Source organism: Papio anubis, chromosome 14 (genome assembly GCF_008728515.1).
Source record: "Papio anubis isolate 15944 chromosome 14, Panubis1.0, whole genome shotgun sequence".
Taxonomy (NCBI): Eukaryota; Metazoa; Chordata; class Mammalia; order Primates; family Cercopithecidae; genus Papio; species Papio anubis.
The window spans coordinates 96,000,825-96,016,106 of NC_044989.1; the positions used below are offsets into that span (position 1 = coordinate 96,000,825).

A 15,282-nucleotide genomic window follows, 5' to 3' on the forward strand; every position below is an offset into this window, starting at 1 on the left:
TGGAGATGCACAGTGTGGCTAGGGAAGAGGGGTTGCACGCAGCAACGGAGTGTTCTTCAGCCTTCCAGAAAACTGCTGTTGACGAGCCTCCTCAGATTCTGAAATGTGTATGTATTTGTTTGCTAGGGCTGCCATAACAAAGTACCACAGACCAGGGGCTTAAACCACAGACATTTATTGGCTCACAGTTCTGGAGGCTGGAAGTGGGAGAGGGTTGGTTCCTTCTGAGGGCTGCAAGGAAGCATTTGTTCCAAGCGTCTCCCCTTGGCTTGGAGATGGCCATTTCCTCCCTGTGTCCTTCACACCTTTTCCCTCTGTGCATGTCTCAGTGTCCACATTTCCCCTTTTTATAAGAACTATTTGTCGTAGTGGATTAAGGCCCAATCTAATGAACTAATTTTAACTTGATTACCTCTACCAATACCGTAGGTCCAAATAAAGTCACATTCTGAGGTCCTGGGGTTAGGGATTCAATGAATGAACCTGGGGAGCAGAGGAAACACATTTTACCGCCTAACAGCACAGTTCCTAAAAATGAGATCTTTTTGCATAGACCCCTGGGAAGTCTAGTGTTTGGTGGCCTGCCATGTCAGAGCGGCAGCCTGTCTTGCTGCATCAAGAACTGCTCAGGCCAAATGCTCATCAGAAACTGAGTCTCGGGTGAGGGGTGTATGGGCACCAACCTGCCTTTCAGGTGTGGCTCTGGAAAGAGGGCTTCCAAGCATGCTCAAGTGCCTAAGAGTCAGCTTAGTAACTAAAATAATACAAAACAAGACAGCAACAAGATCACATTTATGTCGATCTTACTGGCAGAATGTTAAGACAGGACTGCATTTTGAGAGGAGCACACACACCACACATCGCTCAGGTCAGCAAAAAAATGGAACCACATTTCTGGAAACAATTTGGTGATTTCATCAAGGGCATTAAAAAAAAGTTGTGCAATTTGACCCGAGATTCCTGCTTTTAGAAATTTTTCTTCAGAAACTAACAAGGGCTACATTGAAAATTTTCTATTAAAACAAAATTCTTCTTAGCATCAATTTTAATAGTTAAAAAGAAAAACCTGGAAAACTGCCTCAATGTCCAATAAAAAGGGGATACGGCATATTCACATGATGCAGTAGTACAATGAAACTAGGAATTTTCAAATAATTAGTTTTAATGACATATTTTTTTGATATAAGGTAAAATATTAAGTGAAGCAAGCTACAAACTTATAATACATTATGTAACAAACTATATTTACAATATTCATAAAAATAATGGAAATTTTAGCAATTTTTTTTGGTGATAAGATTAGAAACTTTTATTTTTAAATTTCTGTATTTCTTAAACTTCTTGCAAAGAATATATTTATACATTACCCTTGTAAAGCAGAAAAAATAGCATGTTTTTTAAATATTGTGCTTCCTTTTCTATTTTCACTTCTCTTCCTTCTCCTCTACCCTTACTTTCAACCAAGGCTAGAGGTTGAACAGTGACTTAGTGCTCACAAAGTCTATTGCCCTATTTGACCCAATAGCTTTAGGTCTATTTCTCATTACTATTGCATCCACTGTAACTTTTTCCATACCCTGATGCTCATGCAAAGTACAAAAGAATTTCCAGTTGTTTAACCTCTTATTACCTGTTTAACTTGTGATTCACTTTCCCATTGCTTTGGCTTGCATAGTGACACTGGTGAAAATGCTTTAGTGAATGGGAAATTAACTAACCATGGAATCATAGTAAGACTTATAAGGACTTGAAATGGAAATACCCTGGTAGAATTACTGTCATATATAGACTATACTTTTCTGTATTTCTCTTGTAATTCCTACTTTAGAGTTCCTCCCAGTAGGAAAACACTGTCCTTCATGTACAAATGTAAATATATAAATATAAAAATATAGCAATATTATAGCACTTCAAACTTGCCATGAACTTTTCCAATCTTTTTTTAGTTCTGACAAGATGATTTTCTAATGAAAGAATTTGATCACGTTAATTTCCCAGTTTGAAAATCTTTTGGTGGATGTTGGGCTATGCTACCCAGGTCCTCCTTTGGGTGCTGTACTGTGCTACCTAGGTCCTCCTTTGGGGCTGAGCACCACTTCTCTACAGTTGCCAGGAACATTGGGGCTAATGGCTGTCAAATGAGTGGTTTCCCAGAAGGTACGCTCAGCTGAAGACAGCAGCTTCACCCAGGGCCACAACCCCTCCCTAGGAACAGCCAACCTCTGATGACTAATCAATGCGGGGCTGCAGAGCTTAACCACCTTGCCTTCAGTTGGGGCAAATCTGAAGGGTCATCTCAGTTCTAGAGCTCCCTGTAAGATCTGCCCTGCAGGTCACTTCTTTCCTCTGTCCACCTCTCCTTTCTTCATTTCCCTACAGATATTGTCCTGTGAACACACTCTAATAAACACCTGCATGCAAATAAATGTCTGCCTCTGTGTCTGCTTCCTGGGGGAACTCAATGTAAGACTTTGTACCAGGAATAGTCTGAGGGAGCAGACTCTAAAATGGGGGTCTCTAAATAGGGTATAAAGTGGGGACATGGATGATCCCTGATCAACCAGTTATGAGAATCCTATCACTGGTGGTAAATGGAGCATGCGTAGCCACAGGCATCCTGTAGCAGGGAAATTGCTAAAGCTTTTCCCAGTAGTGAAGTGTAATTGGATACCAATGGAAAGGAATGCACTAGGGTGAGAATTATCTCAGTGCTTGAGAAATTTCAGAAAAGCAGAAATTCTAAGAACTATGGAATTAGGTATCTATTTTGGGGTGCAATCAATACACTGAAGGAAAGCAGTTACATTCTGAGGGTTGGAGAGCTTAATCGCTTAATCTAAGAGTTGGAGAGCTTCATTGGCATGATATAGAGTGCCCCTCATCTGCCGATGAAAAAGCTTAGGATCAAAACTCAGGACACGCTCATAAGAGAGTAACAGGGCTTCAGAGGAGATTGAATTCTAAAGCTCATCAAGTCTTCTGTTGCCAAAGGCAGGACTCTTGGAAAGGCACAGGACCCTGAGACATGGGATGGGAATGTCTGAGCTAATGCACTTGAAATCTTGAATGCCAGATCCCTGTGAAATCTCTGCAGCTGCTATCACAGTCCACTCTTTTTTGTTACAGGGTAGTCCCCCACCCCACCTTGATTGAAGATGATGAAAAGCAAGGGGGAAGATCCTCGCCCTTAACAAGATAATACACACTTTCTTAAATGCCTACTCCATATCCCTTCCTTGACACACACAAATAACTAGGATTAAGTCATATCATAAATTTGCCAGGAAGGTAATAGGCTTACTAAGAGAGAAAAGAACTATTCCCTAAAGAAGCCACAGGACCTAGCCAACATGTACCAGCAGGATCTGACAGATGAGACTACATCTTGAAGGCACTGGATCAAGGGAGGTGGTAAAGTGGTATAAAAGAAAGTTTATTGATATAGAAGTACTGTCCCATGATACAAAATTTAACACCCTGGCAAAGACCCAGTCATGCTTGAATAGTTCTTGGAACCTTGAGGAAAGCATGTAAGGTCAACATGGAAGAAAGGCCAAGGAAGACAATAAAATAGATGATCAAATGCTGAGAGAAAGGAACGTGATAGAAGGAATGTATTATGCAATGCCAGAAAACCAACTTGCTGACTATGTTCTGTGGGCAGCATGGGGAAAAGCGTTTACCAAAGCAGTAAAAACATGCGCTGGTTAGAGGCACAACTGCATCCCTGAGAATCTCAGAAATGGCTGTGTTCTACAGGCCAGGGCTAACAGTGGGTGATGATCTTACGGAACTGGGCTCCCTGACATCAATAATAACGATAAAATCCCAAAATCAAAGAGGTTGGATGGTGCATTTAAATACTAGAATCAAAAGGGAACAAGTTTTCTAATAAAATGCAAAGTCATTGCAGCAGTCAAAAAGCTCTGGAGGTAATAGAACATGTCACACAGACAGTATAGATGAGTAGGCAACAAGGTTAATGTTCAGTTTATACAGTCTACATAAACCAAAAATCAATGATCAGAGGACTGAGGAAAACTGTCCCAGTAAATCGTCACACTCACTTTTCCAGCTTCTGGACCTAAGCACTCAGACCCAGATCCCGCAGACTGAAGTAGAGACCATGTCCCCAGGAGAAACCTGCCGTCCTATGGCAAGTGCCTTCACTAATGCTATCGTCAGTCCTTTTCCAAAAAGACACAGGGCCCTTTAAATGAGTAACCAGACAGTGGGGAAAGGAAAATACCAAAATACTTTATGACTGGTACACAATGTGCAAGCTGATAAGACACTGGGAGACCCATCATCCCTCTTTTAGAGAGGGGGCACAGGAGGACTGAGTAATGAATGAAGCCCTGGCTCAGATCTGGGGTACAGTGCGTCCAGTGGGTCCATGACCCACCCAGCGGTCATTTGCCCTGTTTTCTAAATGATAATTGGGAGGGATATATGGCAGAAACCACACACCAACTTCTTGCCGTGTGAGGTAAGAGCTATCACAGTGGGGAAGGACACATGGAAGTCTCTAAGCCCTCCCCATTCTGTCACCAAAACAGTCATGCACCATGTAATGACATTTTGATCAACTATGAACCTGAAATATGACAGTGGTCCCAAAAGATTATAACGGACCTGAAGAATTCCTATCACCTAGTGACAATGGAGCCGCCGTACCATCTTAGTGCAATGAATTACTCATGTCATTGTGATGATGCTGGTGTAAACAATCCTACTGTACTGCCAGTCATATGAAAGTTCGGCACATGCAATTATGTACAGTATATAATCCTTGATAATGACCATAAACAACTATGGGCCTGGTTTATATAGTTAGTGTACTATCTTTTTCATCATGATTTTAGCATGTACTCCTAATTACAAAAAAAAGAAAAGTTACCTGTAAACAGCCTCAGGCAGGTCCTTCAGGAGGAGTCCAGAAAGAAGACACTGCCATCACAGGAGACAACAGCTCCCTGCGTGTTATTGACCCTGGAGACCTTCTCGTGGGAGAGGATGTGGAGGTGGAAGACAGTGATATTGATGACCCTGACTCTGTGTAGGCCTAGGCTAATGTGTGTGTCTGTGTCTTAGTGTTCAACAAAAAGTTTTAAAAAGTAAAAAATCAAAATCAAAATTTTAAAAATAGAAAAAAATTTAAAGAATAAAAATATAAACAAGAAAATACAGCTGTACAAGGTGTGCTTTAAGCTGAAGCTAAACATTGTTAGAAAAGAATTCAGAAATTTGAAAAATTAGCTTATAAAGTAAAAATATTACTATAAGCTCAGGTTAACTTATTACTAAGAAGAAGGTTTTTGTTTCATAAATTTAGGGTAGCCTAAGGCACAGTGTTTATAAAGCAGTGTGCAGTAATGTCCTAGGCCTTCACATTCACTCACCACTCACTCACTGACTCACCCAGAGTAGCTCCTAGTCCTGCAGTGCCCTGTATGGGTGTAATGTGTTTTTTTTCTTTTATGTAATATTTTCACTAACCTTTTCTATATTTATATGTATTTAGGTAGAAAAATACTCAGCATTATGTTACAGGTGCCTGGAGTATTCAGCACAGTACCATGGTGTACAGGTTTGTAACCTAGGAGCGACAGGCTACACCATTTAGCCCAAGTGTGCAGTAGGCTGTACCACCTAGATATGTGTGAGAACACTCTAGGGTGTCTGCACAATGATGAAATCACCTAATATACACGTTTCTCAGAACATATCCCCATCGGCAAGCAACACATGGCTATAGTAAATCAAGTACAGTTTAGCATACTGAAAAAATTTCAGAGATTATTATTACCGTTAAAAATATAGAGCACAACAGGGCTGGCCCCCAACATAACCCCATTAATTCACCAGTTTAACGGAAAGCAATCCAGAGAGATACTAAAAGATTGGCAGTAGAGTGTCACAAACTCAGCCACATGGTAATCCCAACTGCAGTCTGTACCACACAGGGCATCTCTGCTAGCGTAGAGCCGCACTGCCTCAGGTGTATGTCGTGCCGCCACTGAGCTGATAAATGCATTCTTTTCCATCCCTACTGACAAAGAAGATATGACAGAGTTTGCATTCACTTGGAACACACAAAAATATAATTTATAGTTCATCTCTCTGAGACGACCTGACCACCTGGGTACCTTGTCCACTACAGTGATGATTTTCATCACATCATTTCAGAGGATGAGAGATAAATTTTATGAAGATGTAGGGCCTCACCATTTTAGTCAATATTTGTTCAGGACGTACTGGACCCTTCATTGTGAGACTCAGGCAAGAAGGCATGAAGGACCCCAGAAGCATGCCAATGTACCCCTAAAGGTATCAGGGTTAGGAAAAAAGGTACATGATCATAGGGTACAAAGTAACCATACAGACAGAACTTTCCATTATGACCAGTGTTGTGTAAGACTCCCCAGATGACATTTCATCACATCATCATCACATCATCAAAAGTAATTTACATCACATCATTTCAGAGGATGAGAGATAAATTTTATGAAGATTTAGGGCCTCACCATTTTAGTCAATATTTGTTCAGGATGTACTGGACCCTTCATTGTAAATAAAACATTGTTGCATCTGACACTTCTTATCAGGTTCAAGGAAGCATTATGCCTATGAGCCATTCTAGGCCTTGGGAATTTCCATACTGGGGTTCAATCCATTTATTAGGCATATTGGTCAGGGTTCTCCAGAGAAACAGAATCAATAGGATGTATAGAGAGAGAGAGAGAAAGAGAGGAAAGAGAGAAACATTTATTCTAAAAAATTAACTCACATGACTATGGAGGTTAAGTCCATGATCTCAGGGTAGACAGGAAAATAAGAGGCCAAGAAAAATGCTGCTGTTGCAATTTTTTTGATGGCAGTCAAGGCTGATGGCCACCTGCTAGCAGAATTCCTACTTGCTCGGGCAAGGTCAGTGTTTGTTCTATTAAGGCCCTCATCTGATTGGACGAGACCCACCCACATTACAGTTGGCAATATGCTGGACTCAAGTCCACCAATGTAAATGTGAATCTCATCTGAAGAAACACTCTCACAGACACATTCGGAATAATGTTTGACCAAATATTTGGATACCACGGCCAGCCATGTTTACATAAAATTAACCAGCATACCAGATAACATCAAAGGTTGCCACGTTTCAGTGGGGCCCAAAAGAGAAAGTCCAAGCTGAAGGCAAGAAGCCCTGTTGTTATAGTAGGTAGCTAGTCAGGCAGGAGCAAGGCAGGAGAGGGCCCTCCCACCCCCAACAAATGTCAGAAGACCATCTGGTCAGGTGGTTGTTCCACTGTCTCTGTAAAATAATAATTGGTCATAGCCAGCACCGGGAAAGGCAGTCTCTCAATAAATAGATACCAGAAACTGGTGATAAGATCTCAGAAGTCGGGGAGTGGACCCAAGGATGCACATTAAGAGGCAAAATGGCAGAGTTTAACTGGTATGTGACCTTCTAGGGATATTCAACTGGTAAGGGAAGAACACCTCAAGTGAGCATGTGGATAACTCCAGTGAACACACTCTGCATGCCCCCTCCCAAGCACTAGCAGGCCACTGTGCATGCAGACAGCCCACCCTAAGCAGAGAATCAGGCAAGAAGGCATGAAAGACCCCAGAAGCATGCCAACGTACCCCTAAAGATATCAGGGTTAGAAAAAAGGTGCGTGATCATAGGGTACCAAGTGACCATATGGACAGAACTTTCCATTATGACCTGTGTTGTGTAAAACTCCCCACATCACAGTATCAGAGCAAAGCAAAAACAACTTGTAAAATGCAAATGTTACATCTGAGACCGGGCATGAATAGGGCCAGAAGACACAGATAGCCTACGTGAACAAGTGGCCCGGAACCCGACGTGATCCACCACTATGGCATGGGTGCAAATCTTTTAGTTCAAATCTTTAGCCACATGGAGTGTCCCTTATCACCAGCTCACCAAGGGAGAGAGGATTTGTTTTAGTTCATAAATGGATTGGCTCCACAGCTGGGAGCAAGCAAGAAATTGACTGCCATTGCTCTTGAATTCTATAGCAGTGAGGATAAATCCTCCCAGTGGGCAGAGCTGAGGGCAGGCTCTGCATGGAAAGAGAAGTGATCCAAGGTAAGAATGTGTAACACATGGGAGGTAGCAAATGGCTAAGCTGGTTAGTTGGGGCCTGGAGGGAAGATTGAAAGATAGAGACAAGGAAGTCTGAGGAAAGGCATTTAGGTGGCCTGATAAGAGTGGGCAAGAAATATGAAGACGTTTTTATCTTATGGTAACGTGTACCAGAGATTATCCCCCATGGAAGGAGTACTATACAACCATGCAGATACATTTGTCAGCCAATCGACACCGCCAACCTCTGCCACTAGCCATTCAGGCCTGGCACAGTGGGAGCATGAGGAGAGTAGCCATGGCTGCAGGGATGTGGATTTCATAACATAAACATGATTGAGTGAATCACTGGCCACCTGATTGAGCTCAATCTCTAGTCCATCTCCCCTCCTTGGAGGTGGAGCTGTCCCAAAATTTCAACCTTCTAATTATGTAATGGCTCCCAGCCTGAAGCCTTCTAGGGGCTTACCCTGAGTTACTTCATTCGTATAACAGAGACAGTCTTATGACTCAGGAAATTCCAAGCCATTCTGAGCTCTGTACCAGGAACTAGGAAAAAAGAACAGATGCGTTCCTTATACCACTCAAGGCGACTGCCCCTCCTTGAGGGCAGCCTGCATCCAATAGGCTGCTCAAAGGGAGATGTGAGCTTAGAGTGAAGGCATAATTGTCTCATGGTGGAACATCTCTGAAGAGCCATCTGGCTCCAAAGCTCCTCTGGCATCGGCGGTAGCTTTTATTACAGTTTAAGTTCTCTGATTATCAGGAGGCATTGACGTGGAAAAGCAATCTCCAATAAACTTTCTTCATGCCTGCCTTTTTTTTACTCTACTTCCAAGGTAATCTAACCTAAGACAGTTTTCATCGACTGGCAGGATGAAATTCAGACATCTAAGGAAACAAGGTCATTCATGTGCTCGCTACCTAGTTATCTAACATCAATTTGTAGAATCTTTGAACTTTACACTTCCGCCATATTGAATTTCACTCTAAAGTCCCTGAACTCCTGCATTTAGCTGGTGAGTTGTGATAGCTGGTGCGCTGGGTTAATGGGCACTCTCCAGCCCTCTGTAAACTATGCTGGCTGCTTGCTGCAGGTGGACTACTCATAAAGATCCCCACACAGCTGTGCTTCCCCAGTTGTATCAGTGCACGCCTGGAAACAGTTCTTCCCGAAATGGTTTATGCTAGCACTTATTGTCATTGCCATAGTATAATTTAATTTAAAACTACATAAATCAGTAAAACAGGAAGATAAAAAAGAGATTGTTTTTATGAAAACTAAATTGAATGTATTAAAAAGGCTTGACAGAGGTGAATTTCTGATTATAATGGCTCTCTAATTTGGATGAAACAATAATAAAACAGTGAGAAAAGGGTATAACTCTTTAGAAAATGTTCTCAAGAAGCTTGTTTCCCCATGACTTCAATTTCTCACTCCACTTGAAGAGAAATAATAATTCAGAGGGTATATTAAGGATGTATGTTACACAGGAGAAAAATGTAGAACAGTATATATATATATATATATATATATATATATATATATGATCAAGCAAAGTTACCCTTTATAAAAAACTGGACAAACATAAGTACACTTACATGTTTTAATGTAAGATGAAATGTTTAAAGTACTTGTGTCTTTCTTTAATAATAACCTGTGTTAACCAGCAGTCTGAACCTGAACCAATCAGGCTCACATCACATGAGGACACCTCCACTGGGCGCTCATTCCCTCAGGCTACCCACTGCACTTCTGTCTAGGCCTTTCCACACACTGCTCAAAGTCCTGAAAGCTCTCCCACCCTTTCAAAACTCAGCTCAGCCATCACTTCCTTCAGGGAGCTTTCCCAGACTTCCTAAGATTTCACAGGCTCCTCCTTGCCCTCTGGATAGATGTACATCTCATAAGTACTCGGGGTATTGCATTTGTCTGCTTATTTGTCTTCCCCATAAAACTATAAGCAATGCCTGCCTCTCAGTCCTCCTTGCAGAACTGTGCTCAGCATGGTCTGGCACAGGGTCAGAATTCAATAAATATTTTTTCATTAATAAGTTCATGCAGAATTTGTCAATATTCCATTTTCTTTCCATAAGAAATTTGCACACAAACCCACATTCCCCTTTTTTTTTCTGGCTGCTGTCCTCTCTCCCTTTACATAAGAAAATGAACTTGTAGATGTTAGGGACATTTGCAGATGGTAGAAAGTGAAGTAAAGGTAACTGCGAACTTTAGAGAAGAAACTGGAAAACAGAATCTCGAACATTTACCAACAATAGCCAAGAAAGGTAATTAACACAGGTTTTATGATAGCATCCTTATAGCATTTTTAAATTAATGAAAAGGAATTGCAACTTACCTCAATGAAATGTATCTTTGGAGGAAAAAATATATATTGATGGGTTTTACTAGCTTGGGTAAAAGAAATATAGACATAAGGTTATTTCTCCCTATCTTTCTGTTTTTGGAAATAAAGCCCAAATTGTCCCCCATGAAAATGCCCACAGCTGCCAGATCTTTTTTCTTTGATTTTTTTCTTTCGTTTTTTTATTCCTATAAATATCTTGAGAACATATACGATGGTTATAATAATCCTCATATTCTAATTCTATGTAATCAAATTCATATAACGGCCCTTTAGTGATTAAGGAAGATGATTACACTTCTTCAAGAAGAGAACTGACCATTGCCTTCAGAAAAAAAGGTGCAATTTGTAATTTACTGTGACGCTAGTAGCAAGCTGCGTTAATTAATCTGCCCTCCACACACATCATTTCACCACTTCTAGAGAGATCAAACAAGTTTTGGTGTACTTTGTGTAGAACTGGTTACCTGACAATACATTTCAATAATAACTGAAAATTTCAGTAATATTCTTGACAGTATTGCAAAGTCAGTACAACGACATTGTGCCAACTGGACTTCAACTGGAAAGTAACTAGGAACCTCTGTCATTTGTGACTCAGTGTTTTTAGTTGGCAGAATCCTGCTGGCTCCCCTCCTCCCCTTCCTCCAGTAGAATCTCCATTCAGAAAAGATGCCACTGCAGGAGGTTAGTGGCAATGTCCCAAGCAGAGATGTGCACTTACCTACTTATTATGAAGTCCGAGGCTGCTACTCTACCAAGCAGTTAGAACAGAGAACAAACAAACAAGAACGTTAATAACAACAACAAAAAGAGAATTCTTCAGTTTCTCAGCATTTAGGGAATTTCTTAAGAGTTCAAGAAAAATCCTCAGAAGCCGTACATGTTTTCAGTTCAGAGTTACTAATAGGAAGAGTTAATAAAGAGTTGTAGGCCGGGCGCGGTGGCTCACGCCTGTAATCCCAGCACTTTGGGGGGCCGAGGCGGGCGGATCACAAGGTCAGGAGATCCAGACCATCCTGGCAAAGACGGTGAAACCCCGTCTCTACTAAAAATACAAAAAACTAGCCGGGCACGGTTGCGGCCGCCTGTAGTTCCAGCTACTCAGGAGGCTGAGGCAGGAAAATGGCGGGAACCCGGGAGGCGGAGCCTGCAGTGAGCCGAGATCGCGCCACTGCACTCCAGCCAGGCGGACAGAGCCAGACTCCGTCTCAAAAAAAAAAAAAAAAAAAGAGTCGTAGCAGATGCAGCCAACTTGGTGTTGACTGTCCTTAGGCTACCAGACCCACTTTGCCTGTGGAAGGAAACCAGGAGTACCTGGGAACTTGGGGGGTAGCCCTTTATCCACAACTCAGTGGGTCAGTGGCATAAATAATCGACTACTTTGTGCCTGACAAAGTTCCTTTCCCTGGGGCCTCTTTGGTAGCATATTTTGATTGGTCTCCTGCCCTTTTCCTCCCAGCTAGGGTGACCAACCACCCTGGGTTGCCTGGGACTACACCGCTTTAGCGCTGAAAATTCCACATTCTAGAAAACTCTTGGACAGTTGTTCATCCTGTGCTTTCCTGATCCTGTACCACCACATCTCCTGAGAACGCTCCCCAATAAGTTGCCTTCACAGGAACCCTAATCTCGGGATCTGCCTCTGGGAAACCCAAGTGAAGAAAACAATCCTTAAAAACATTGACTGCCTAATAAGAAAACCTCTTTAACCATCTGCATGTCACCAGTACAACAGAGCACTTCAACAAGCAGAATCGGCCCTCGAAACACTTACAAGGAAGGGAGGTTGATCTCTTAAGATGCAAGCAGACCTTGTCCACTTTTCACCACGCCCACTGCCACCTCCGACTACCAAACCATTATCATCACCTCTTGCTGGGACAACTGCAGTAGCCACCTTGGGTCCTTCTTCTGCTCCTGTGCCTGCAGTTTATTCTCAGAGTAACTTAGCTAAACTATAATCCAGTTCACGGCACCTATTTTCACAAACCCCTACAGTTACTCCTTAGCTTACTCCCAGTAAAAGTGACAGTTCTGCTGACACGGTGGCTTACACCCATAATCCAAGTACCAGAGTACCAGAGGCTAAGGCCAGGAGTTTGAGTCCATCCTGGGCAACATAAAAAGAATAAAAGGGTTTTTTTGTGAGTACTTTTAAAAATTATTTTTATTTTTGTTTTTTGAAATGGAGACTTGCTCTGTCACCCACGCTAGAGTACAGTAGCACATTCATAGCTCATTGCAGCCTGGACCTCCTGGGCTCAAGCAATCTTCTTGCTTAAGCCTCCTGAGTAGCTGGGACTGCAGGCATGGACCACCACACTGGCTAATTATTTTTTTTGTTAGAGATGGGGATCTCACTATGTTGCCCAGGCTGGTCTTGAACTCCTGGGCTCAAGCTCCCCCATTGGCCTTCTAAAGTGCTGGGATTACACGTGTATGCTACCACCCAGCCAGAAGTTTTTTTTAGTAAGAAAAAGTGAAAGTCCTTACCATGAGCCCATGGTTCCCCAGAGGGCTGCTCTGACCTCTCCTTCTGTCTCACTCTGGCCACCTGGATCTGTGCCAGATGTGCCAGCCCACCCGAGGGTCAGAAGCTTACTCTCCCCTCAGTCTGGAAGGTGACTCACTTCTTTTGGATCTTGACTCAAGTCACCACCTCAGCAAGCCCTCGTCTGGGGTCCCAGCTAAAAGGGACATGCCCTCTCCTCCAGGGGCAGCCAAGCTCTGTACTGCTGCCACCCCTCTTTTTGCACCACTCTTTTGCCTTCTGTCCTTGCATCTGCCCTGCAGGGTGTAAGCGCCCTGAGGGCAGGTCTGTCTGTCTGTTTGTTTGTTTCATTTCACATATTGTTTATTTAATAGCAATACAATGAGATTGCATTAAATTAGAAAAAACTTAGGTAAGATGTATGATTCCTTTGCTTCAACTAAGACAGGTGCCCATGTACATGGATTTCCCAGACACACAGCCAGCTTCCTTCCTCCTGATTACCTGTGACCAGTGACAAAGAAAGGCATGACAGGGAAGTTGAAGGACCCAGCTGGATGCCTCCATGTGAGAGAACTCTTAGTGACATTTCAAAAACTCACACTTCCACTTTAACAATTAAGAAACACACCAATCCAGCCCAGAGGTTTTTGTACGTAGTGAGGAAGCACAGGGGAGGTGGTCAGGAGACTGCAATAATTATCCTCCTTCACACATAAAAGAAGAAATATGTCCTCAGATGCAATCAGCGTTCCATTCTTCCTTACCCGAAATTCCTCTCAGACTCCCAGAGACCAGTCCCACGAGTCAACCACATCCAGCTCCCGGTAAGATTTCCCAGAGGAGAAGCCCTGGGCTCCCAGTGCAGCAAAATAGTCAGATCTGTCAGAATTCAAAGATCCATCTTCCTGGTCACGTCTAAGCCACAAACTTCCCACATCCTCAAACAGCCTGGTACTGCGATTGGTTACTTCATTACTGAAGGAAATCTCCACCATGGAAAGAAGATAATGTTCCAATCTAATGCCGTTTATAAATTCCTTTTTAAATGTACTAGCCAACATTTTATTAAATACTTATTATTTACCATGAAAATACATTAATGGGCAAATCATCATATAAATCGTTTTTTATTTTTATTTCTTTTTTATTTTTTATTTATTATTTTTTAAATTTTTTTTTTTTTTTTTGAGGCGGATTCTTGCTCTGTCGCCCAGGCTGGAGTGCAGTGGCACGATCTTGGCTCACTGCAACCTCCGCCTCCTGGGTTCAAGCGATTCTCCTGCCTCAGCCTCCTGAGTAGCTGGGATTACAGGAGCCCGCCACCACGCCCGGCTAATTTTTGTATTTTTAGTAGAGATGGAGTTTCACTGTGTTGGCCAGGCTGGTCTAGAACTCCTGACCTTATGATCCACCCACCTCAGCCTCTCAAAGTGCTGGGATTACAGGCATGAGCCACCGTGCCTGGCCTATTTTTTAAATTTTACTTTAAGTTCTGCAATACATGTGCAGAGTGTGCAGTGACTCTGTCTGATGCCCACCACTCACCCCAGTCCTTGAGAGTGCCAGCTCACAGCAGATGCTGTCATGACTGGTGGTTGTTCTTTCTTGTCTCTCCATCCTCCTACCTCTGCTGACCCTCTTGAGATGAGGGTATGGCATCAGAGGCCCTAGCTGAGTCCTCACGTGGTTGCTTGCCGGTGACCACCAGTGATGCACACAGCTGCTCCTGCCCCATGCCTGAGCAGCCCAGGGATGCAGTACACTTCCCTCCAGACATCCCCTCTAAGGTGAACAGGAGTGCAGTTGGAAAACAATAATCCACATCAAAACAGAATATCCAATGGAAGAAAGCGAAACTCAAAGCCATGTGGGTGCATTTGGGCAAAGTCAGCAGGAGAAGCATTGCTCATCCCAGCCCAGAGGTATGCACCTTTGATGACATCTTAGGCTTCAGGTATAAGACAGCCACAGCCCAGCATAGCACAGGGCTTCTCAAAGTGAGTTCCCCAGACCAACAGAGCCAATATTACCCGGAACTTGTTTAAAATGAAGTTATCAGGTCCCACCATAATCCCTAGGTTTATGAATCAGAAAGTCTGTGGGTGGGCCCAGCAATGGGTGTCTAGACCATCTAAAGCCCCCACAGGAGATTCAGACACACTGAGTCTAGAATCACTGGCCTCACAGGTAGTTCACATTGGGAATTATCTGTCTAGAAAACTCTTACTAAGGTTGTTTCATTGCAATCCCCTAGACCAGTGTTTCTCAACCTTGGCACTATAGACATTTGGGGCTGGATAATT

General features: G+C 42.8%; 1 protein-coding gene and 1 long non-coding RNA gene across 3 annotated transcripts in view; both read right to left on the reverse strand.

Annotated features, from left to right (window-relative positions):
* Positions 1 to 11,977, reverse strand: part of LOC103877201 — a 39,066-nt gene extending 27,089 nt beyond the window's left edge. For both annotated transcript variants that reach the window (XR_002516819.2, XR_002516820.2), the window contains exons 1-2: positions 11,800 to 11,977; positions 11,207 to 11,236 (exon numbers count right to left, since the gene is read on the reverse strand). This is a non-coding gene — a long non-coding RNA (uncharacterized LOC103877201). The remainder of the gene's footprint in view (positions 1 to 11,206; positions 11,237 to 11,799) is intronic.
* Positions 11,978 to 12,848: 871 nt separating this feature from the next.
* Positions 12,849 to 14,756, reverse strand: LOC108581720 (tripartite motif-containing protein 43B). Its single transcript, XM_017947831.3, is given in 2 exon segments — positions 12,849 to 14,029; positions 14,605 to 14,756. Coding segments are annotated over 2 exon segments (705 nt in total). The 3' UTR covers positions 12,849 to 13,476.
* Positions 14,757 to 15,282: the final 526 nt, after the last annotated feature.